Source organism: Melanotaenia boesemani, chromosome 9 (genome assembly GCF_017639745.1).
Source record: "Melanotaenia boesemani isolate fMelBoe1 chromosome 9, fMelBoe1.pri, whole genome shotgun sequence".
Taxonomy (NCBI): domain Eukaryota; kingdom Metazoa; phylum Chordata; class Actinopteri; order Atheriniformes; family Melanotaeniidae; genus Melanotaenia; species Melanotaenia boesemani.
The window spans coordinates 7,404,691-7,428,584 of record NC_055690.1 but is presented as its reverse complement, the minus strand read 5'-3'; the positions used below and the strand labels follow the sequence as shown (position 1 = coordinate 7,428,584).

General features: G+C 39.8%; 2 protein-coding genes across 3 annotated transcripts in view; both read left to right on the top strand.

The window, feature by feature from the left end:
* Positions 1 to 1,032: 1,032 nt before the first annotated feature.
* Positions 1,033 to 16,214, top strand: coq8b (coenzyme Q8B). 2 transcript variants are annotated; one of them, XM_041995617.1, is made up of 16 exons: positions 1,033 to 1,148; positions 1,673 to 1,854; positions 1,985 to 2,135; positions 2,362 to 2,549; positions 5,724 to 5,790; positions 7,662 to 7,736; positions 7,953 to 8,072; positions 8,169 to 8,254; positions 8,342 to 8,482; positions 8,577 to 8,658; positions 11,905 to 11,998; positions 12,249 to 12,390; positions 14,258 to 14,365; positions 14,450 to 14,515; positions 14,709 to 14,795; positions 15,093 to 16,214. In XM_041995617.1, coding segments are annotated over exons 1-16 (1,887 nt in total). In that variant the 5' UTR covers positions 1,033 to 1,147; the 3' UTR covers positions 15,390 to 16,214. The 2 variants fall into 2 exon arrangements, with proteins under 2 accessions (XP_041851551.1, XP_041851550.1); XM_041995616.1 differs by having other exon boundaries at positions 1,035 to 1,148; positions 1,982 to 2,135.
* Positions 16,215 to 18,735: 2,521 nt separating this feature from the next.
* Positions 18,736 to 23,894, top strand: part of numbl (NUMB like endocytic adaptor protein) — a 64,032-nt gene continuing 58,873 nt past the window's right edge. Inside the window, exon 1 of the mRNA XM_041994594.1 lies at positions 18,736 to 19,120. The gene's annotated coding sequence lies outside the window, so the exon portion shown is untranslated. The remainder of the gene's footprint in view (positions 19,121 to 23,894) is intronic.

Below are 23,894 nucleotides of genomic sequence, written 5' to 3'. Positions count from 1 at the left end.
CCAGAGAGCAGGAGGCTGAACAGGTTGTGTGCAGGGGGGATTGCATCGCTTATAATCTTGATTGTTTTGCGGGTGATGGGGGTGGTGTATAAGTCCTTCAGAGAGGGGGAGTGGTGCACCAATGAACCTTCCAGCTGTGTTCACTATGCACTGCAGGGCTCTCCTGTTGTAGTCAGTGCAGTTCCTGCCACACACAGTGATGCAGCTGGAAAGGATTTTCATAATGATTCCTCTGTAGAATGTGGTCATGATGGGTGGTGGGGCTCTTGCCTGGCTGTCATCGCCAGTCGTGCAGTGTTAGAAAGGTCTTCACTGATGTGCACCCCCAGGAATTTGGTGCTGCTCACTCTCTCCACAGCAACACCATCGATGGTTAGTGGTGGGTATTGGGTGTTGCCTCTCTGGAAGTTGACAACAATCTCCTTGGACTTGCTGACGTTCAGCAGGAGGTTGTTTTCTCTGCACCACGTGGGCAGAAGATTGACCTCTTTCCTGTAGTGAGTCTCGTCACCCTTGGTGATGAGACCCACCAGAATTGTTGTCATGGCACCTGCTCAGCTTTAAAGCTAGTGGATTCTTAACCTACATGTTAATGCACATAACATTTATTTACTTGCATTTTTTCACTTTATGTAGGCTATCACCTACAGATGGTACAGATATAGACCACAGTTGAAAATACAACTGTATAAACAATTTGAACTAAACTATAAACTGTAGATTCGTTTAGTAACTAAAACACAGAAAGATTTGTATTATATATCTTTTAATGTCACAATATCTAGTTTGGTAACCGTACCATACAGCACGTGCACTTAGGAATTCTCAACCAAAACGATACCTCTTCTTTCATCTTAATGGCTGTCAGCTCCATCTTAGGCCCGCCTATTTATAACTTTGATTGGACAAATCATCCTGATGCAAGCTTTCGTCATGTACTATTTTGCTCTACCATTGGCTAAAATGATACACTCCTCCTTTGATTAGATAGGCTCCTCCCTTCTCTAAGTCTGATTGGATCCTGGTCAAGTCAGTCAAAGATACACTTCCGGTTGTGCTGTTATTGCAAAACAGACTAGACTGCTCATCGCTGGAAAAGGACAACCACAGGGAAGAGAAAACGACTAGATAGCACTTGTTCGAGAAAAGTAAGTCACTGCATCGGTTTTCAGTTTTATATTTCACTCAGTTTAGTGGTTTTTAACCCACAGAGTGTGAACATCGCTTTGGTTAGCTTGTTATTTAAAGCTTCACTCAGTGGCTGCCTTCGTTCACTTAGCTAGTCAGCATTGTTGAGAGTTAGATTCAAGCACTAACCATTGGGCTATCTATCGTCTCTTATTTTTGTTTTTTTCCACATTATTCCTGTAAATGAATTTTGCCTAGTTCTTTTACTCAGCATTATGAGATAACACGTGGTAGTGAGTGACACATGTCATAAAACATGAGCAGCAAGATACACCCAAGGTTAAACCCTCCTAGCTAAAGACCATCATGATTTTTTTTATACTACGAATCTTTAACGTTTTACACATATATATTATGTTTCCACATATCTTCACTTTGATGTGCTTGGCATTTTGCATATGCTTTACTCTATCTTTTTTTCTTTTCTCTGCCACTCAAACCATGGCACACCTTATAATTTGTTTCATCCCATATGTGTCTAAAGTGATGCTGTCAGAAGTCGCGCAGGTCCTCCGTGGGGCTGGTAAAGTGGGCTCTGCACTGGTCACCACCCAAGGAGAGCAGCTGCGGCTAATGGCCTGCAACTCCTCTGTGGGTGCAGGAGTCAAAGCTGCTCAGGATGTGGTGGAAGGACTGGTTGCCACTTTTATGGGCAGCACCAATCAGGTGAAATAATGTCTAAGCCAGCATAAAATGATGGTAACAACAAAGTAGATAAGATCTTGCTAAACTGTTACTATGTTCTTGTTTGCTGAAACGACTGATCCAGCTGCTCTTTCTGTGTATGTTGCAGCAGTCTATAAAGGAGGACGTTTTCCCTGATGCAGAAGGCTGGGAAAATGTAGACCCTGTTGAAGCGGCCAAGTGGGCTGTGGGATCTGAATTCCCCACCGGTGATATAGAGCAAAGCCAAACAGGAACTGGACCTGCAACAGGGATGCACACAGGTATTTTCATGTCGAGAGATTGTTGCACAACTCTTATTCTAAGACTCGTTTACTACCCTTGCTGTTGGCTCTGTCTCTGTACCTTACAGAGTTCAGGCGTATCAGCATCACCTTGGATAGGCTGTGTAAAAATGGCTCGCGGGTGTGACATTTTTTAATAATTCTTTTCTTAATATTTTTTTTTCAGTAAAACACAGCTTTTTTTCTCCTTTGTTTCCTAATCCAGGGACAGCAGGAAGAGGGGTAGGCTGGCCTGGACAGAGTACTCACCTCTTGCACACTGCCTCCAGCCTTCAGCGATACTACTACCAGACCAGATCTGTTCACAACACGGTGGTGACCAAACTCACACCTGAGGACATCAAGAAAGCCAGGGAAGCAAAGCATGCATTGGGCAAACCAGTCAGACAGAAGGTGGGTTTAAAGACTGAAGGTTGTTAACATATAAATTTGCAGATTATGTAAGAAAATTGTGTGTATTTTTTTAATAACCCTTAAAATTCTGCTTGATTGCTGGCACCTCAAGGGTATGTCTTATATGTGTAACTGTGGGGTAAACTGTGATAAATAGCTTACCTTTTAGGTAATCTACAGTATTTATAGCTCATCCAAGAGCTCAGTCCAGCTTCAAAATGTAGTGTTTATTCAGATAATATGGAAACCCACAATGAATGATCCAAGATTACACAACTGCACATTGTAGCCAAAAACAAACTAAGTTGGGCTTGGTTTTGTAAATAGAAAAAAACACCTGGAGGAAAAAGTGTAAATATCTAAATATTTTCTTTTATGTGTTTGTTTCAGTGCCATTTTTTTTTCTACCTAAAGCCAAGACTTGAGAGAATGATATAAAGACGAGAAAAGGCTTGGTCACTGTAGATCTGTGTGTTATTTCCACAAACTGCTATTAGTAATACATTCTATTTTGTTGTTTTGGGTGGCCTTTATGGTGCTATATTATTAATTTTACATCGTTTTTGCCTCTCAGTCTGACAACTGAGTCTGTCCTGAAAAAAATAATGCTTGTATGTTGATGTTTTACGTGCATTTGACATAATAATGTTTTATTATACATTTTTATACATTTTATTAGACTTTAATAAAACAGGTGGACCAAAAATAGCAAAAAAACGCCTTTTAGTTTTAAGGGTTAATGAGCAAAGAAATAAATACTATAATGATCAATGCATTTTACCCCATCATGTGAGCGGTAGTTCACATATGTGCATCAGTGATGATGATAATGGGATGAAAAAATTATAATTAATTGAGCAAGTTAAACTTTCCTAGAGTGGGGTTTGTCCAGAAGCAAAAAATGTTTTTTATTGACTTGTAGAACTTAGTTTGAACTCAGTTTTATGTTGGTCAGACAGTGGTGGTGTTTCTGGCTTTGTGTAGTGGATGCTGCTGACTTACATTCAAATGGAGACATTAATTGTACCTAGGACTGGGCGATATATCGGACATACTCGATGCATCCAGAAAAGTTTTACGTGGAATATATAAAATGTCTTTATCGCGAACATCGAGGACAAACTGACGCAGCAGCGTTTTAAGTGTCTACGTGGGTTTTTCTTCGTAGTTTAGCTTCTCTTACAGCAGACACACAGCTCGCTTCCCCGCCCATCCGGAAAACTCTACTGCACACGCGTGTTGTTGCTTCAGGAGATACAGGAAGAAGCATGGAGACATGGAGAGTATGCCGGTAGCTATCTAGCTAGTTGACTAGCATTAAAAGATGGAAGCTAAATGCGAGATGTCTATTTTAAGGCAGGGCCGTTTATTTGTATAGCACATTTCATGTACAGGACAATTCAAAGTGCTTTAAACAAAAGCATTATAGATATTAAGAAATAGAAAAAGGCAGCAACAAATAACAATCACAATAAAATAATAAATTACATTAAAATGATTAAAAGCAAGATAAATAAAAAAGTTACCGTGTAGATTTCCTGCATAGGCGCATGAGAAAAGAAATGTTTTTAACCTGGATTTAAAAATGTCTACATTTGGTGAAAGTTTAATCTCCACTGGCAGTTTGTTCCACTTGTTTGCAGCATAACAGCTAAATGTTGCTTCTCCATGTTTAGTCTGGACTCTGGTCTGGACTAGTTGACCAGAGTCTTTGGATCTAAGAGCTCTGCTAAGTTTATATTCTCTGAACATATCACAGATGTATTCTGGGCCTAAACCATTCTGGGATTTGTAAACAAGCAGAAGGGTTTTAAAATCTATTCTGTGACTGACTGGAAGCCAGTGTAAAGATTTCAAAACTGGTGTGATGTGTTCAGATCTCTTAGTCCTGGTTAAAACTGTAGCAGCAGCATTTTGGATGAGCTGCAGATGTTTAATGCTCTTTTTAGGAAGTCCTGTTAAAAGACCATTACAGTAATCCAGCCTACTGGAGATGAATGCATGGATGAGTTTCTCTTGGTCTTTCTGGGAGACTAAACTTTTAACTCTGTTGATGTTTCTGAGCTGGTAAAAAGCTTCTTAGTGACAGCTTTGATGTGGCTGCTGAAAGTCAGGTCTGAGTCTATCAACACTCCCAGGTTACGAACTTGGTCGGTGATTTTAAGAGCCCGAGTCTCCAGGTGTTTGCCAATGCTGACCCTCTTCTCTTTGCTACCAAACAGAATAATCTCAGTTTTGTCTTCATTTAATTGTAGAAAATTCTCCCTCATCCAGGTGCAGTGATTCACCTCAGAAATGACGACAATGATGAGGAGACTGATTGTTCAGGTGTTCGTGTTTCCCGACAAAAAGTTCTTAGTACACCGGAGCAGGAAACTCCTCCAGCTGCTCTTATAGTTAAATAAGAGCTGATCTCAAACCAGTCATTTTTGTCTGCTTTCTAAGTTGTTGATGCAACTATTTCTAACGTGCGCGCTCTCTGCTAGTGTGAGTGTAGCTCACTTGTGTGTGCACGGAGCACGGCATGTACAGACGTGACGTAATTACATGTCAACATGAGAATAAAATTAATTAAACCAGGTGGTTTAGTTTTTATAATAAAAGGAAAAAATATAATCCTGTTCTAGAGGAAAAGGGGACCTTAGATTACTTCTGTTGTGATCTGGTACAGAATTAAAATAACCTAAATTATAATATAAGAGAATATTTTAATATAAAATAAAAAGGAAAAAATATATCCGATATTGAGTAATTATAGAAAATTAAATAAACCTAATCTTCTAGGGTTGGTGGGAGTTGGGGCGCCCCTCTAATATGATCGTGGGGAAACGCTGAGTTTACTTCAGTGAATGAGTGCAGGTTTCTGGTTCAAAATAAAAAGTTTGAAATTGAAAAATCAAAATAAATATCAATTTCACTGAGTTAATGAAATCCTACTGGTGTCTTTTAATGCATATTAATCTTGAATTTAATATTTACAGTGTTTTAGAGGAGATTTTTAAAACTCGGGATGTATATTGTGCATCTGGATAAAGGCAAAAAATAATCGGGATATCTATTTTAGGCCAACCCTACCTATCATACTAGATGTACACCTGTTCTGTCACCTCAGAGAACAAAGCCAGCAACATTTATAATAATATTGTGGTTATTATTTTTATTGACTCTCTTCAGCTGAGTGACCATGCCAAAGAGAGGAAGGTTCCTGCCACCAGAATCAGCCGGCTTGTTAATTTTGGGGGTAAGAATGCTGTTGCTTTTAACCTTGTTGACTTTTGAAATCTGCCTTTTTTTGTCATGAGAAAGTTGGACGTCTGTGTAAAATGTAAATACAGTAAAAGTTAAATTCACCCATCATACATGCTTACTCCTGTTGAAATATTAAGCAAACTTTTAATTGAAAATAGTTCAGACAGCAAATGAAACAGTAGAAATGTGATATAGACTAACCTGAGTTTTTAGAACCTCATTTTGATATAAAAATTATGCTTTTAAGCCTCATTTTTATATTTAAAATGAACAACTTAAGAACTGATTTTCATTTTTGACCAAGATATTGTTTCCACTTGAAATCATTATTTGTGGGTCAGCTTACAATCCCAGATTATTAGGTAAATTTATTTTAAGTTAAATCGGTACTACTAGTTCAGATTGCTGTTGTATGTATTTAAATACATTTAAAACTCAGATGTAATATTCAGTAGGATTTCAGCTTAATTATGCAGTTAAAGTAAATAAATAAAATCAGTAATGACTGAATGGACAGTGGTGACTATAATAGTGTAAACAACTTTACTTTTGTTCCATTCATGTTGTATTTCATGTCCCATACTGCTATTCATTCATATTTACATAGCTCTGTTGGATTAGATTGGAGGCTCACCAGTGGCCATAGCAATTCGTAATGTCAGACCACACAGATTACCTCTTTTTATTTATATATTTAAAGACGCATGTGTGCACTTATTTCAGAGCTGGCTGAACTAATTCTGGGTAGCTGCTCTAGATCTGTAAGCTTTGTGTCCCATGTCAGGGGTTCATCACCTCTGTGATTAAAATTAGACTCAGAGTTTTAGACTCCAGCAAGTCACTTTCTAAAAAAAATCTGACTTGTTGTAAAATAAATATGACAGTATTTATTAGATTAAATGTTTGATATGTTAAAAAGATGTAAAACTCTGTTTTTTTTTATTTTATTTTATTTTATTTGCAGTTACATGTAACAAACATAGAAATCCAGTCACTATATCTTACAAAATGCCCCCAAGAAGAAAATCTGCAGATTACAAACTGCAGGTGGTAAAACACGCAGCTGAAATTGGTAATCGAGCAGCAGTTGGCGGAGTTGTTCAGAAAGGACTCCGAGGATGAAGAATTCAGTGCTGTGCAATGAGATCGGGAGCTTGGTAAACTTGCTTACTGGTAAATTGCTCGTTGGAGTCGCTGGCTTTTCTTAACTTATAAAGCCGAATGTGTTCAGGGTTTCTGCTACATCAAATGATCACCGTCATGGCAAAATAAAAGCAGCCATTCCTCCAGAGTTAGGATTTTTTTTTCATGTAAAGTATATTTTTCAAATGGATTCATATGAACATAAAGTCTCTATTTTTGCACATTTACAGACCATAAGTGTGAAATTGTACTCGGGAAAAGTGACACTGCTCTGCTAATAATATGATTTTGAAAAACAACACTGACTTCCTCGACGGGGCGGGAGTAACTACCTAGTCCAGGGGTAGCCAACGTCGGTCCTCGAGGGCACCAATCCGGCAGGTTTTCCAGATTTCCCTGCTCCAGTACACCTGACTCAAATTAAATGGATCCAACAGCCTATAAGGACCTCCACAATGACTCGTTAGTTTAAGTCAGGTGTGTTGGAGCATGGAAATCTGGAAAACCTGCTGGATTGGGGCCCTCGAGGACCGACGTTGGCTACCCCTGAGCTAGTCTTTACTGAGCCTTTATTCACATTTATTTTCTTAAAACCAAGACAACAGACTTCTGATTTCTCTCTTTAAATAGCAGCACCATCTTCAGAAATTCAGTCCTCTCTTCACGCATCTGTTAAATGGACCAAATTTAAAATCTCTTACTACTTTGTGTTTGCTGCAGGACTGGCAGTAGGATTGGGAATCGGTGCCATTGCAGAAGTAGCTAAACAGTCACTGGGAGGCAAACAAAAAGGAGGTAAAGATATTAGCAAAGGTTTAAACAGAGACTTTATTTAGTGATAAATAAACCACCTTTAGTGATGTGAGAAAGTCCCAATGTTTCAGGGCTTCAGTTTATTTATTTTCATCTAACACTTAAATTGCTAAGATAAATTAATCTTGTTGTAGTTTTAATGTTCTGCCTCAAATCACGGCTCATACCGTTGTGTGTGTGTGTGTGTGTTGTATTCAGACATGAATGCTGTGCTAGACTCACCCTTACTGTCAGAGGCCAACGCTGAAAGAATAGTCAAAACTCTGTGTAAGGTTCGTGGAGCTGCCCTCAAGCTAGGCCAAATGCTCAGTATACAAGGTAATCACTATGACAACAGGATCGCTGCAAAATGTTGCTTAGAAATTCTCACAGTCAGCGTGTTTTCTTACTATTTTATTTGTTTACCTCTTCAAGACAACTCCTTCATCAACCCCCAGCTGCAGAAGATCTTTGAGAGGGTCCGGCAGAGCGCAGACTTCATGCCGTCATGGCAGATGAACGTAAGCGCCGTCTGACCCTGACGCAGCTTTACGCTAAACTAATGTCTCAAGGGAAACTGCTGCAGTTGTGCATTTCTGATTGAGCAGAAAGTTCTGGAGGAGGAGCTGGGTGCAGGCTGGAGGGAGAAGCTGTTGTTGTTCGAGGACAAACCATTTGCTGCAGCTTCCATCGGCCAGGTGCATCATGGGGTGTTAAAAGACGGTAGAGAGATTGCTATGAAGATTCAGGTAGAGCATTCACACACATACTTTTCTTTTATCCTTACAGCCTTTTTCACCATCTGCATTGGTTTGATTCTGTTATCCTTGTTTTTTATTCCAGTATCCTGGAATAGCTGAGAGCATCAAGAGTGACATTGACAACCTGATGTCAGTGCTGAGAATGAGTGTGGCGCTGCCCGAAGGTAACAGCTACCTGAACATTTGCTTGTGTTTGTTTTCCAGTCTGATTTTGCACACAGGACAGGACCTGAAATTCACTGTGGGAATTACACATCATCCATTCCTGTAAACCTAGCTCTTATAATGCAGGAAATTCCTGCATACAGTTACAGTGGTGTGTAATAGTGTGCAGTGAACGTTTGCATCGGAGCCATAAAAGTCCCTCTCAGCTCCGAGCTCCCTCTGCTGATGCACCATCGCTCCCCCTGGTAAACCAAACATTGCCACCGGATTTTCTGGCGACAAGACGATCCAATTTACGGACTGCCGGTTGCAATTTACATCAAACCTCACATCAGCTGAAAGGGAAAAACACCAGAAGAAAAGACCAGCGCTAGTAGCAGTGCTGGTGTCGGTAATGACCCAGACCCTCCCGGTCTTCAGGTCACACCGGTGCTGGTTACATTATCAAGAAGTCCAAAGAAAAGTTTCAGGCTAACTGGCTCAGAATATATCTGTGGCTGGAACATAACAGTGGTGACAAACCTCATAATTTATTGTTCGGTTTTCTGCCTTTTACCATCAACTCTGTGACACCAGTTGATGTTGTTTCTACACAGCTGCTGTAAAGAAAACAGGCCGATGCAGAGGCGCCTTGCAGAGTGAAGAGTAAACAAACTTTTTAAAGCTTTATAGCTTTACAGCACAAAGCTATCGAGCCCGTATGATGACAGACCAAAAAAAAAAGAACAAGTAAAATATTTACTTACGTTATTACTAACGTGTGCAACAACTTATTTTACTTGTGTCCACACGTTAATTAAGTCCATATTTAAGGGCAATTATCATTTAATTCGATTGTACTTTAATGTTGAGGTTAATTAAAGAATTATAACCGAGTTGCCAAACGGTTTCAGTACTAAACTAGAAACACTCAGAGACCGCAGACCTCCGCCAAACCATTGTAATTTCTATTTTTCCTAAGATTGTGGGCATTATTTTTTAGTTAAAAGCTTTAATGGCAAAATTATTCCTCCCTCCACCTATAGTAAAGAAGAAAAATATAGACAGATCACAGCAATGAATGTAGATTTTATATCAAGTCGGCAAATATGTGAGCAGGTTAAGAGCATGGAGATGAGACGAGAGCCTTATCTGAGACGGCAACTAAGAAAGGAGAAAGAGACGACAAATTAAAGCTGACATATTAATCTGAGGTACTGAGTAGGACACTGCAAGACCTGTAGTTACGCTCATCGGTAATTTCATCCCCTCAAAGTGTATAAATACCCCCTATGTGATGCATTTAAGGGGGGGATTCCCCCCCATTTTGAAAAGTGAATTTCAGGCCCTGCTGGAAACAACAAAGCCACCGGCATCCTCGTCAACATTGAACTATTCCTGCTCAGTTTCCAGAAAAAATTATAGTTTCTTCACCTTGTTTTCATGGCTCTCTTTGGCCAGTGCCCCTCACTCACTCACCAACCAGTCAAACTTAGATTCGCCTTATATCTGGGATATTTGTCTGGGTTAAAATCTTTTAGGTTAAAATTTTCTTCCCACAGATGTTTTTTTTTCCCTCTCACACAATTAAATATTGTACAACTTAGTGAACGACTCCAACTCATCAGTGTGGAGGGATAATGTTTCCGACATTTAAAAGTAAAATAATAATAATAATAATGAGCTTTTGTTATCTTCAAGCCCTCATTTAGCTGCTTGTGTGACGTAGTGGTAAACGTTTACCAGCTCTAATGTCTTTAAATTGTGCTGCTCGTATTTAAAGTAATTGGAATTTTGTACTATTTTTACTTAAACATTTGCGTCAGGAAATGTGCAGATTTATGCTGTTTTTATTTTAATTTTCTCAATAATACAGAAATCCTGCTACTTGTTAAGGCTTTCACATCTTTCATATTCAGCTGTTTTCCTGTTAAAGGGTCAAAAAGCAAAATCATTTCTCTGCAAAGTTTGCTGTTGTGCGCCGCCTGTAGACCAAACCTGTGTCATGTGACACGCCTCCCTCTACCTCTGCGCCCACTCGCCTTATCTACCAAAACAAATATCTGAACACACTGAGCAAAACAATATCACCATTTTGTGGAAAGAAGTAACTTATAATCTTTATGTTGTTACGTACTGTCTGGGAAAGGAAGAGCTAGCCCGGAGTCAATTTCTTGCCTCTTTAGCGCTCGCTCCACCTTGGAAATACTAGGCCATTGTTAATCTGGGTTCTGGATCCCGGTCGTCTTCAGGTGAACGTTTTGTTCCACTTTCTGCCATTTTGCTTCAAAAATATGTGCTGTAGCTATTTATGGGGAGGGAGGGCCGAGGGCTCCGAGAGGAGAGAGGAGGCGATGATTCACATGCAGCCGGACTGGTAAACACGGGGCTGGAGAGCAACACAGAGACGGGGTGTGACGTCATGCGATGCTCCCGATAAAATTACACCTCTAATTCTAGACATTATGAATTTCCACTTCATGCTGCAGGTCTTGAACTATTTTATTTAAATCGATAAAGCTATTGTCATTTTACAAATCGTTCCTTACATTTAATAAGTTTATGATATGCTGAGAAAAAAAACAAATTCAAATAATAGTTTTTTCTCTCCTGTTTTAAATGACTTTGTGTTGCATCTTGTATGGCAGCTGTTATGTTCAGTGGTGCTAAAGTTGCAGATGAAAACTTGTCTGATTAACTGACGTATAAAGCTGACAGATCACCTAAAAGTCTGGATAATAAACTGAGATGTGGCTTATTACATATTTTCCCCCTAAAAAAACATAAAACTTTGCATTCCTTATACATGGTCATACAGTTGTTTGTGGTTATCAGTAAAGATATTTTCCTACATTTAATGCACCAACATAAAAATAAATAATTAGAAGTGCCAACCCCTCTAATGTAAAATAATGTGTATGTAGTGATTGCTGGCAGACAGAAAATATCATGGTCATAGTTTAGGAGTATTTCCAGAATATCTGGTGGAGCCAGTAAAGTGTGGAAAAAGCAGCTCATAGCAGGTCTTTGTTGCCACTGAGACCAGCTTTATAGTCACTGTTATATAGCAGGTTTTGATGCATTTGAAGTTATTATTTTCAGTGTTGACAACACAGAGATGCAGAAATACAAGCCATACCTCTCTGTAGGTTTTATTTACTTTACCCCTAAGTTGTATTTTTGCTCCAGGTCTTGTGTTGGAAAACGCCTCAGTCTGTGTGTTTTCTTTGCTTTTTGCTGCTGAGCATTGCGCCGTTTTTCCACAGGTCTGTTTGCAGACAGCAGTTTGGATGTTCTTCAGAGAGAACTGGCGTGGGAGTGCGACTATAGGAGGGAAGCAGAGTGTGCCAAGAAGTTCAGGTAATGTTTTATAATTTCTGCAAATAACAGGCGGCACCACAGTTTTTAACTGCACAGTAAACACCAAACCAAACAGCAGCATAAGACCTCACAGTAAGTGGTCAGTTTTAATGATCTGTTGTTAATGATTTGACACTTTCTAACCATTTGTAATCTGCATTAAACATAAAGGAATTTCCTTTTTGTGTGTGTGTGTGTGTGTGTGTGTGTGTGTGCGTGCTTGTCTTCTTGGTTTGTGTGTGAACTCCAGGTCTCTGCTGGAGGGAGATGAGTTTTTCCAAGTTCCAGAGGTGATCGATGAGCTGTCAGGTTGCAGGGTGCTGGCCATGGAACTGGTCCAAGGAGTTCCTCTGGACCAATGTGTGGATCTAGATCAGGAAACAAGGAACCAGGTGCCTTTTGCCTCAACAAGCACATGTTTCCCATTTGTCGTGGTATTTCTTCACTCAAATGACAGTAATGGACCAAAAGAAGGATGTTATCGAACTAGGTTTTTTGAAGGGAATAACTACTTTGAGATACTGTAGTTTTATTGTGTGGATATTATGTTTGATATTGACCCAGTGTTGGTAAAAAGCAGAATGGTTTAGATAATTATGGGAGAACCCTTTTGAATTTTATGAATTTCTACAAAAATAAGAGATTTTCTTTGAAAGTCCTACTGCAAAAGTGCAACCAAATTAAAAACAAGAAAGAAAATATTAAACTTTATGCATATTTACTGTAAAAAATAACTGTAACTTGTTTCTGCAGCAGTAACTGCAACTGTGACCATTGATCAGACCTGCACAATAACTTGATTTGCAGACCTTCTTTCAGCCATCTGGCTTGTACATGTTATCTTTAACAAACTGGCAGTGTTATTCTCTTTGGCGTATTCTCTGCAGCTCTGCCTTACACACTGTTGTTGTCGGTGTTGCGCTGATAATGGACTTGTGATCCCTGAATGCAACTTTTTTAAAAGAAACCATCAAAACTCTTCAGAGGATTTTAAACCTTTTGAGTTAATTTTAAAAAAATGAATGTTTGTGCCAAAAAAAACACTTTTATATCTACTTTGAAAGTCAAATATTTCCATTCGCTGTGCTTTAAGTGAAACGGGCACCAAGTTTTTAGGTAGATGAGTTTTTCCCAAACTGCTTCATTATGCACACACATGTTTTGACAGCAGTCGTCTGTGCAGTTTTTTCCTCTTGGCGTGAGGGTGAAACATTACTAATAATCTCACCTTTCTGCAGCAAGAGCCACTTAAATCTCAGGGTTATTACTGATAACTTGATCTGGTTTTTTCCATCTGCTTTTTAATGAGAACAAACTACATTTGTGGAAGATCTGGTGGAAAAATAACAATTTTTTGCTTGGACAAGGCATCAGAAGTTCACACACTTTGGCTACTCACAGATACATTGTCTGATGTCACATCTCTTTGCTTTATAGATTCATCTTGATTTATAAGATAAGACCTTATATGTGTAATTTTTTTTCTTTTTATCTACTCTTAATACTTGTGACAAAATATTTACAAACCTTGTTCCAAAAGAGTTGGGATGCTGTACAAAATAATGATAATAATAAAAATACTATATTTTATTTATAGGTGCTTTTCAAGGTCACCGTACAAAAAGACAAGATAAAAAAATCAACATAAATGTAAATAAAAATGGAATAATCAGAGATGCAGTGTTTTTAACTGTCTGATAACAAGCTGGATGCTTCCTCTCCTCTTTAGTCTGTAGGACACGACACCACAAGACGGAGGTGTTTCTAGATCCCGTTCACATATCATTTCTTCTTTGGATGGTAGAGCTTTAACCTGTCCACTCAGTGATTTCCATTAAAGAATCATGTCAGTTTTTAACGCATTGCTGGCTGTGGGGGCCCCTCAGATTGTCAGCATCCAGTTTGTCCCCTGCACACAGAGATTCCTCCGGTTTCTCTCAATATTTTGATATTCGGAGAAACCAGAGAAATCTTTTTTTATTTACACCTTGCGCAGAATGCCAGCCTTTTTGGAAATGGGTTGTACTAAATAGTTGTAAAGAAATCCTAAACATTTGAAAGGGATTGTAAACTTTGGAAGGTTGCTATGTGAAAGTGCATGACAGATAATGTTACAATGACAGCAGCAGTAAAATATGACTGTCATGGTTTAAATGTTGAACAGTTCAGCCTCAGCATGTGATTGGAGCCACACTGAATACAAAAATGGTTTAAAAAGAAAACATGACATTGAACACAAGTCTCTTCTCTCCATCTCAGATCTGTTTCAACATCCTCCAGTTGTGTCTGAGGGAGCTGTTTGAGTTCAGGTTCATGCAGACGGATCCAAACTGGGCCAACTTCTTTTACAACGCAGACACAAACAAGGTGAGGAATCCTCATCTGAGCTAACTGCATCACACAGAAAGGATCGTCGTGTTGCAGTAGATTTTTAACTGATTGTCTCTTCAGGTCGTGCTGTTAGACTTTGGAGCATGCAGAGACTACCCAGAAAAATTCACAGACGACTACATTCAGGTGAGGTAATTCTAAAATTATAGAACGCCCACCAGTGATCCTCAAAACATAACTTATGCAGCAAAATGTCTGAATAATTGAACTTCAGGGTTTGGGCTGAGTTTTGCAGAAGCGAGCAGCTGGAGGAAGCATTTTGAATAAACTTGACTTCAGCATCTTCTTGACCGTTTGCACTCGTGTTTCCTGTGTTCAGGTGGTCTACGCAGCCTCTGTTGGTGATCGTGAGACTGTTCTCGCCAAATCGAAGGACCTGAAGTTCCTGACAGGCTTCGAGACCAAGGTGGGTTATTTTAGTCTCTGCTGCTGAGCTCATTTATTTTTGATATGGTTTATCCTTCCGTCTCGTCTCGTCTCATCTCGTCTCGTCTCGTCTCGTCTGTCTCGCTTATTTATTTTTGTTCAAAGTGCTTGATGTTGTCTCTTTGTATTGAATCCCTCCTTCTATAACCACATACATCTGCATATTTCTAATTTAGTCTTACTTTGTTTAACTTTGTAAATGTAAGAAGTGAGTATTTGTGTACAACAAAGAAAAAAATTAAAAAGCAGTCCTCTGCTTTTTGCTGCTCCCCTCCAGGCCTTCAACGATGCCCATGTGGAGGCTGTGATGATCCTCGGCGAAGCCTTCGCATCCACCCAGCCCTTTGACTTCGGCACCCAGAACACCACCCACCGCATCCAAAACCTGGTCCCCGTCATGCTGCGGCACCGCCTCACGCCTCCCCCCGAGGAGACATACTCCCTCCACCGTAAGATGGCTGGATCCTTCCTCATCTGCTCCAAACTGAAGGCATGCATACCCTGCAGGGACATGTTCCTGGACGTGTACAACGCCTACCACCAGAGGAGGCAGGCGGTGCGGGCTAGCGCATAGATGCCGGATGACGAGCCCTCTGCCGAGATTAGCCTGGAACATTTTCAGAGTTGGATTTATGCAACAAAAAGAGAAAAGTCTGAAATGAACGTGTGAAGACACTGGATGTCATGTCAGCGTGTTACAGACTGCAGATGCGCTTTAATGAGGGGTCTTCATGTTCTTCTCTTCACTGACAATGTGAAGAGAACATACAGTCACTGACAGTGTGGCTGAACTCATGTATAGACAAAATATCATAAAACTATAACTATTTAAAATGTAATTATTGTGGCAATGAAAGGAGTACTTTATACTGAAGCCAGAAAGGCCATTACTGATTCCATTTACTGGTATGATTTAGTTTTATTACAGCAAACACACAATACATGGCTTCAGTTTGAAAAGGCAGGATATAGCTTGTCTTTGTCTTTGCTAAAAATGAATTCATTCCAACTTTAGCTCACTTTGACAGCAAGGTCCACCATATTTTCCTAAAGATTGAATATCTCCTGTCTCCAGTGTGGATGATAAACCCTGCACAGAAAGGCTGATGCTGCCAAGTGCTCATCTTAGTTCCAGGAAGTTGCTGGTGAATAAAACTTTCACCTACTTGTGATGGCTGCCAGACTAGATGAGCAGATTATCAGAGGAATTACAGTTTAATGGAAGCGCACAGAAAATGGCCTTGCATTATGAATCCACTTCATAATGTGGACTTGACCTAAAACTCCACTGGTCTTATTTAAACACCGCTTTGATAAAGTCATGTGTGCTGTTTCTGATGTAACAGAGTGTTGTGCATGTTTTGTTTTTTTGTTTTTGTAATAAAACTTGAGAAAGCTTTATGTGTGCTTGCGTGTATGCATTACAAATCAATGAACTGGCATATGTCAAGAGACTACAAGCCAAGGATTTCCTACACTCCATATTTCCATATTGATCTTTCCATTTCTGTTTTGGACCTGTTTGGGAAATGTCACCGCCCAGAGGCCATGTTTGACCTCACTGTTTTCCTACAAATGCTTTGCATTGACATTTGAGCCCATTGGCTATCACTGGGCTCAAATTCTGAAAGGCTTGAGGTAATGGTGGCATTGATGGGTCTGCGTGGGAGCTATTTTAGTTTCAAGGCGGTGCTGCCAGTTTTGTTTCCAATAAAACCATTAGAGTTCAGCTCAAAGTGATGGGAGCTGAGGGATGAGGCTTTCACTGACATAAAAACCTGTTACAGATACGACCTTGTATATTTTATTTTCATTAGTACTTGCTGTTAGCATCATTTCAGAGTTCAGCTACAACCGCTACAGAACATCTGCTGACCTGCTCTTAAACTACATCAAACTTGGTTTATTTAGCTGACTTTGGGAATCGGCCACCGTTAATGACTGCAGCACATGTTGGAAAAGAAAAAGTACATTTATTTCTTGCAGCTTTATTCCATGGAAAGTTGGAGCTTTTCACTCCAAGTGTAAGAAGCAGTCCAGCTTTGGTTCATTAGAGCAGAATTGGCTCTTTTTGATGTTAGTGTCATGCAAAGGGGCTCACACTAGACTGGTGTGTGGTGATTCTGCTGAAAATCAGCTCACTGATGAAGCTTGATGGTGCACATTCTTAGGATGTACATGATTGTACAAAATGAATCAAGCTGCTGAATAGAAACAATGTGAGGTTGCAGTTGAAATGTTTAACCCAAATCAGAAAACTTTAATACCGAGTCATACGTTCACTAAGACTTGTTTCATTTCAGACAGAATTAAATGAATATGTTTTATATAAATCTATTCCTACATTTAAATCCTGCAACATATTTAGAATTTTAAGGTTGGTAAAGAGTTTAAAGAAAAAATCTTGCTGATGTCAACAGGTGCAAAAGAAATTTGTAGGACAATCTGGTTTTATGGGCAAAGATAGGCACAGGATTTTTAGGTGGTCAACACATTGTACTGTTTAAAATGATGCTTCTCAAAGAAAGATTGGAAATTATTTGCATATCTATCCATCTGCAGTGCAAAACACAGTATGAAATGATTCATGGAATATGGTGGGATTTCACTGCATAAAGGGCATGAGTGCAAGCTGTTATCTCAGATACCTTCTCCATCAAGAACCATCATTCATCAACAGCTGATTAGAACAGCTGCAGGCAACCTGTCAAGAACGATTACATTCACAAATCCCACTTAAAGGAGTATGGATGCAATATTCTCTGTATCAAAGATAAAAAGCTCCAAAAAGTCCAAAACTCAGGCTTTTTGATGGTCTGTGAATCAGTAGTAAAGGTAGTTAATTGTTCTGTGAAGGCAGAAAAGCCCCCTGTATGAACATTTATGCATTTTTTAACTAGACAATGTAAAACAGGGATTTCCCATTCCGGACGCTCCTGTCAGGTGGTGCTTATCACAAAGAAATGAACACGTTTTACTTTTGCTTTCTCGTGGTCAAAACTTTTATTCAACCTCAAAAATGACTCAGTCTTTGTATGAATCATGAAGGTCCCGGTTGTTCCCATGGAGATAAAGGAGGTTTATAGTGAAGTATTCACTCTTCCTATAATATACTAGTTTGGGCTTCACTTCCTTCTGGATCCTCACAGTGTTTCTAAGGTGAATTTGGAGGCTATCCTGTGACTCTGACCACTGACAGAAGTGTTGTTCATCAATATTGGCAGATGGCTTCCTGAGATATTTATATGTAACGCCTGTTAAACTGCTCAGGTTCACTTTTGAGCTTCTACCTTTGTACAGATCCTCATCAGACATTACATTACTCATTCCTAGATGAATTGGGCTGCTATCCTCTGGTTTTCACTGAAAGTAATGAATACGTTTTCTTTTGTTCTACTAAATGTTCTATCTCACGTGTCTCAGCTTCCTTTTCAGATTAAGATTATACATACGGCCCCTGTAGTTGCAAAGTTATAGCCTACTTAATTTATTTGGGGTATGTCATTTTGGACATGAGATATAAAAAATAGGGCCTGTCAAGAAGTGGTTACATGAAATCTAAGAATCATTTTTATACTGATTCACATCCTGCCACATTTCCCAGCAGGAGAAAAAAAGCCCAGTTTTTCTTTGTTAAACATTCCTGTTTATGGGTTTATTTATTTTTGGAAAGGCTGGCAATACTGTATTTGTCCAGCAATAATATGAACTCAGTGAATAATGTATAAAAGTTTTGGGGGCCCATTTTCTCCAGGCTGAATTACTCCAGGGATGATTGGGCTTGCAGTTTAGATGCCGCACGGTGGCGCCACAGAGAAACTGAAACCAAACCCTGAGCTTTTTTTTTTTTTTTTTTTTTTGGAAAACATCAATGGGAAGAGTGGATTTGCATGTCCGGCCGTCTGTGCCAATGGGCGCACTGGGAAGGCTGGGTTAGCGGGTGGAGCCGGGAGAAGCAGCCCAGTAAGTGCACAGTCAACAACCAAAGCATCCGAGATTACTACAGACACACCAATAGCAACGAAATCACCCTTGAAACCCAAAGTCGTCATTTTTAAAAGCAATTTTATTTGCAGAAATAAGACAGAGTCGCGTTTTTTCCTGATTTATTTGTGAGTTCCTCGCGCCCACCAGGTTGATTTGCGGCTCCACGTCGCCTCCTTTCATCGCTTTCACAGCGCGGATGAAAAAGATTTTGTAAAATCACCTTTAACTGATTCCTCTGCTGTTTTACCATCTTTCTGTCCGGGGTCCTGGATTTACTCAGAGGAGGAGCGGGGAGCCGATCAGCCGTCGTTGTCTTGGGTGAGTGGATCCAATCTGGCAATCCTACTCATACTTACAGTTTTTTTTTCTTTTGTAAGGTAACCCATTAAAGCCGATCAACCGATCAATAACCAAAGAAAGATCCACTCAGGATGAGAGCATTGATGATTTTCTTCCTGATCAGTGAGTTTTGAGGTCGTTGTTATGTCTCAGGTAGAACTGCAGCGGATTTGATGTGAATCTCGCAGGCAGGCCCATATGCGTTAAATGAATGAAATGTGGAAGCTTCAGTCTTTTTTATGGTTTACAGCCGTCATCCATAAGCAAAGAGAGCAACTGTGTGTTATCGGGACTGATCGATTCTTACATACAGCTACTGCCTCATAGGCAGCTTCAAAGTGGCTTAAAGGAGGCTTCAAATGATGCTGTGGGTAATAAAAAAAAGCTCCAACTTTACAGCTTTTAAAATAAATGATAGACACAGCTTATTATGAACCTGTTTTAGCTGTTACTGTGTTACAGTAACATTGGCCTGTGAATACCACTGACTAAGATCTAATTATTGGCTCATATAAGTTGGTGTTTCTAGGACAGCGTGGGCTCTGAAACAAACCTCAAAGTTTTAACATTAAATACTTTCATTATTCCTGTTTCCACAATTCCCTCTATCTCACTCCATTGCATCATGTTGTTTGGTGAATTGTGTTTTTTTTTGGATCTGATTGCATCATTTTCTCAGCTCTTCAGGGCTTTTTCTTTGTTGGAGAAATGCATGTGATCTCTCCATCTTCCAGGAGATGAATGGAATGCTCATGAGAGCAAACCTGACTCAGTGTGGCTTTCAAATTGCTGGAAGAATACTCTCACTCACCCACACATGCACGCACTTAGACAATTGGCACATGCCTTCGTATAGGGCCGAGTAGACACATGCGACTCTATTGTCTGGGGGTCTCCATCTGTTCCATGACATGACATTCCTCAGACAGCCAGTCGTGCTGTTGAGGGGTGGTCTACCCTGACGAGTGGCGGACAAAGTCACATGAGATGTATTAAGAGAATAGGTGTCCCACCCCCCTGCCTTAGACCACTGTCGAGGACAGCAGGTTAGAATGGAAAGTTTGAGCTAGGGATAGTGAATCTATATTTGGCTAATTAGGCTTGGAGATGAGAAGTTTAGTTTGGTACTACTGGTGTGTCCAAGGAGGCTAGCATTAGTGGGAGGTTGTAAAATCTGGACTGGATTAAGGCTAAACTTTGCCTCAGTCAACACTTCAGTGCCCTCTGCACACAGGCGTTAGAACATGATGCAAAATAATGTGATATGATGTGTTTACAGCACAGTGAGGATGGCGGTCGGCGTCATTTGGAGCTGGCTCTGGACAGAGGTCCAGACTGAATATTTTTATGATCTCACATGCAGCCTTTCACGGACATATTAAGGAATTTTTAGAAATGTTTTCAGGTCTAAAAGTGGATAGATATTCTTAAAATTGTGGACTACAAATGCTCCAGGATTGTTAAGCCCTTTTCACAGATTTGGCCTTTTTAAATAGACATCTTTGTTAAGCTGCCACTGTTCTATCAAACAGAGGCGGCTCAGCACTGAATTAGTGTGTAAACCTTTTTACATATATACTTTCAAGCCAGCTCTTCTTTGTATTTGTTGCACAATAATGGATGAATTACTAAAAGGGACCAGTGGTGGGTTATCAAGGATATATTTTGTACTGATATGTTGCAACCAGTGTGTAAAAGGGCTATTAACTGTTTCACCTCTGATTACCTCACATTCAACCTTCAACCCACCTGTGCACTTTCATTTATGACCTTGATGCTCAATGGAGGTGTACCAGCCCCATCTTGAAAGTGATGTGTAAAAAGGGCTTACAGTTTCGGACATGAGCTGGCAGGAGACAGTGGAAGCCGGTGTTTGTTCGGTGGCTTAAACCCAGGGAAGACAATGTTTTCTGTTGCAGTAACTACTGGAGCCTTTTAGGATGGCCTGCACTTTTGTGCATGCTTTGTTCATGTATGAAACCTACTTCAATCATAAAAGTTATCACAGTTTTGTAAAACTTGGCAAATAATGACATAAAATACAATTCATAAGCAAGCAGATAAGTTGAATGTCACATATGCTATAGTGAATTTTCATGAAACATTTTAAACTAAACTTAACTCTACGTACATTTTTCCATACAGCCAGGATGATTTGACCTAATCTGAATGTCTGTGTTTATTTTGGCCTGGTGAACCAATAACCGATACCAATATACGAATAACAAGCTACTATAATTGTAGATTCCTAATGGCACCAAATTGATAACAAAAATATGAAGAAAATAAATGGGAAAAGATCCAATAACCAGCAACCATATCAGTTCTTTACAGTGTTGTTATCATTTTCATGTCATAGATCCATAAATATTTAGAAAAGAAGGTAATTAACTGCATCACCTCCTGTCACTGCCATGGTCACTGAAGGGCTTAGACAAACAGACAGTGTTGTCATCATTAATGATTTATCTTGCCTAATTCCTTTTTTTAAACTAATATTTGGATTGAAGCTGGAGCTAGAGAAAGACTGAGTTTGGTCTGAGGATGAGACTAGAGGAATAGGTTTCTCCAGAGCTGGGGTTAGCAGACGGTTCTGCAGAGAGACTGAGATGGGTGAGGTCCAGAGCAAATCTCTGCTAGATATAAATTAGCTGTGATGTAACTAATCACGACTGCAACGCAGCCATCACAAGCAGAACATAATTACACACCTCCATTCACAAAGCAACACACACGCAAACACACATTTAAGTGTACACTGTCGCACTTACACACTCTCCATTTCCCCTTAGACCATTTCCCCTCTTCCACTGCTCTGATTGCTGCATTAGGACTTGGCTGTCTTTTGTTGTACACACTCATACACACACACACTCACACACACACATACACGCTTGCACACAAGGGGGAGGGTTGGTCTGCCGTGACCACAATACAGCGTGGATCAAAGGTCATCTAATTGGCCAATCAGGGTCCTGCCTGTGTTGGCTGGTTGAGGAGGAGGGCGTTGCCCCCCCTCATTGTGCTGGTCAGGGTGGGTCTGCTAAACAAGCAGCTCCGCTTCCAGCTCCGGTCCTCCTGCTGCTGCTCCACTCACTTTATGAGGCTGAAGGTCAGGGGATCGTCCAGCTTAGAGGGAGCCTTTTACTGGTTTATGAACAGTGTGTAATATTTGTTAAATCATCTGCGTCTTGAAAAGTTAAAGAGCTGAGAGACATGAAAGATTATGGCTAGAACTGTAAAATATGTGCACACTGAGGTAAATAGCCTGAGTTGGATTGTACAGTTGCTACCGTGTTCCTGTGTACACCACATTTGCATCATGTGTAGTAGATCTGTTAGTGTTAGTGAATGAAAATAAACCGTCCAACTAAAACTCTTAAATGGACTGCACACTCTTGCTGGTGGGATTAATTAAACTAACAGAATGAAAAATTTGAATTTAATTACCAGAAAGATGTTGAAGTGAAGCTGAATGAAAAGAGATGTATGGAGGAAGATGAACTGCTCAGAGTTGGCTGCTGAAAAGGAGAGGAGCACAGAAAACACTAGCTAAAAGTAAAGAGACGAAGGGAGAAAAATGAAGTTGGTGGATGAAGAGAAAGAAAGGGAGAGTGATGGACCAAACGGAAGGAAAGGGAAAAGGTAGAATCAGCCAGCAGGCTTATTTAATCGGAGGCAGAACCTTCTTTGCTCATTGGATACGATCGTATTAGTCTGCACAGAACCTCTGACCCAGAGGATGTGCATGTTTTCAGACATTTATGTCCATGTCATCCTCTATCTTGCTGTTTCATTTACACACACACACACACGCACACACACATACATACATACATACACCTCTTCCACAATTACTCTGCTGTCTAATGCTTGAGTGCCTTCAGTATGTGCTGAGTGGAGTTATCTGATTTCTGCAGGCTAGTTAAATCCAACCACTCCTTTTTCCCATATAGTTCTGTTACTGCACACACTAATGGCACGCACACACCACAAAGACATAGCCCTATTGTTTTGTCTGCTTGTGCACATATTATGTGCTCTTACTGGTGTGTCGTGTGTCATGTTGGATTGATAAATGACTGGAGCAGTGGATTTCAATTCATGTGTAGTGGACAGTCATGTGTGAAGGCAGCAATTTAAGTTGTCTGTGTGTGTTCAACCATGCATGTGTGCAGAAAGATGCAAGGCTGATGGCTTGTATGTGTGTGTGTGTACAGTACTTGCACATGTTTCCTTGGCGATCAGCAAATTACATTCTTGCTCCAGTTTTCTCTGCAAATAAGAGAAGTGGAAAAGGGAATTTTTTTTTGTAATCTCATTGGTATGTTGATTTATTTTTCATTACAACTTATTTTTGTCTGGTTAGTTGTTAAAGCTCAAATCCAGCCGTACAAATAAAATAAAATAAATAAATAAATAAAAAACACAAAGTGGGGAAAAACCAACCACTAAACAACAAAAAACCCTGTGAAACATCAGATCCTTCCCTGCAGGTCCAGTCTGATCTATATAATTTTCCTAGCTTTTAGCAGCTGCTTTGCTTGGCCATTATCAGTTGTTTGCTTGTAGGTTGTCCTAAATTACACCTAACACACACCAGACAAGCATGCAGTATCTGTACTTCTTCAAAGCGAGCACTAATAGTGCCACTGCACAGTGTAGAAAAAATGAATACCATTTGTAAAGTTTTAAAGTAAAAATGAGATGAATTAGATTTAATAAAGTCTTTTTGTTATCTTCTATATGACTG

What these genes read in the sequence shown, in the direction of transcription:
- coq8b (XM_041995616.1), top strand. An exon ending in TGCAACAGGGATGCACACAG is followed by an intron (nt 2,136 to 2,361) that starts GTATTTTCATGT and finishes TTCCTAATCCAG; the next exon opens with GGACAGCAGGAAGAGGGGTA. An exon ending in TGACAGGCTTCGAGACCAAG is followed by an intron (nt 14,796 to 15,092) that starts GTGGGTTATTTT and finishes GCTCCCCTCCAG; the next exon opens with GCCTTCAACGATGCCCATGT.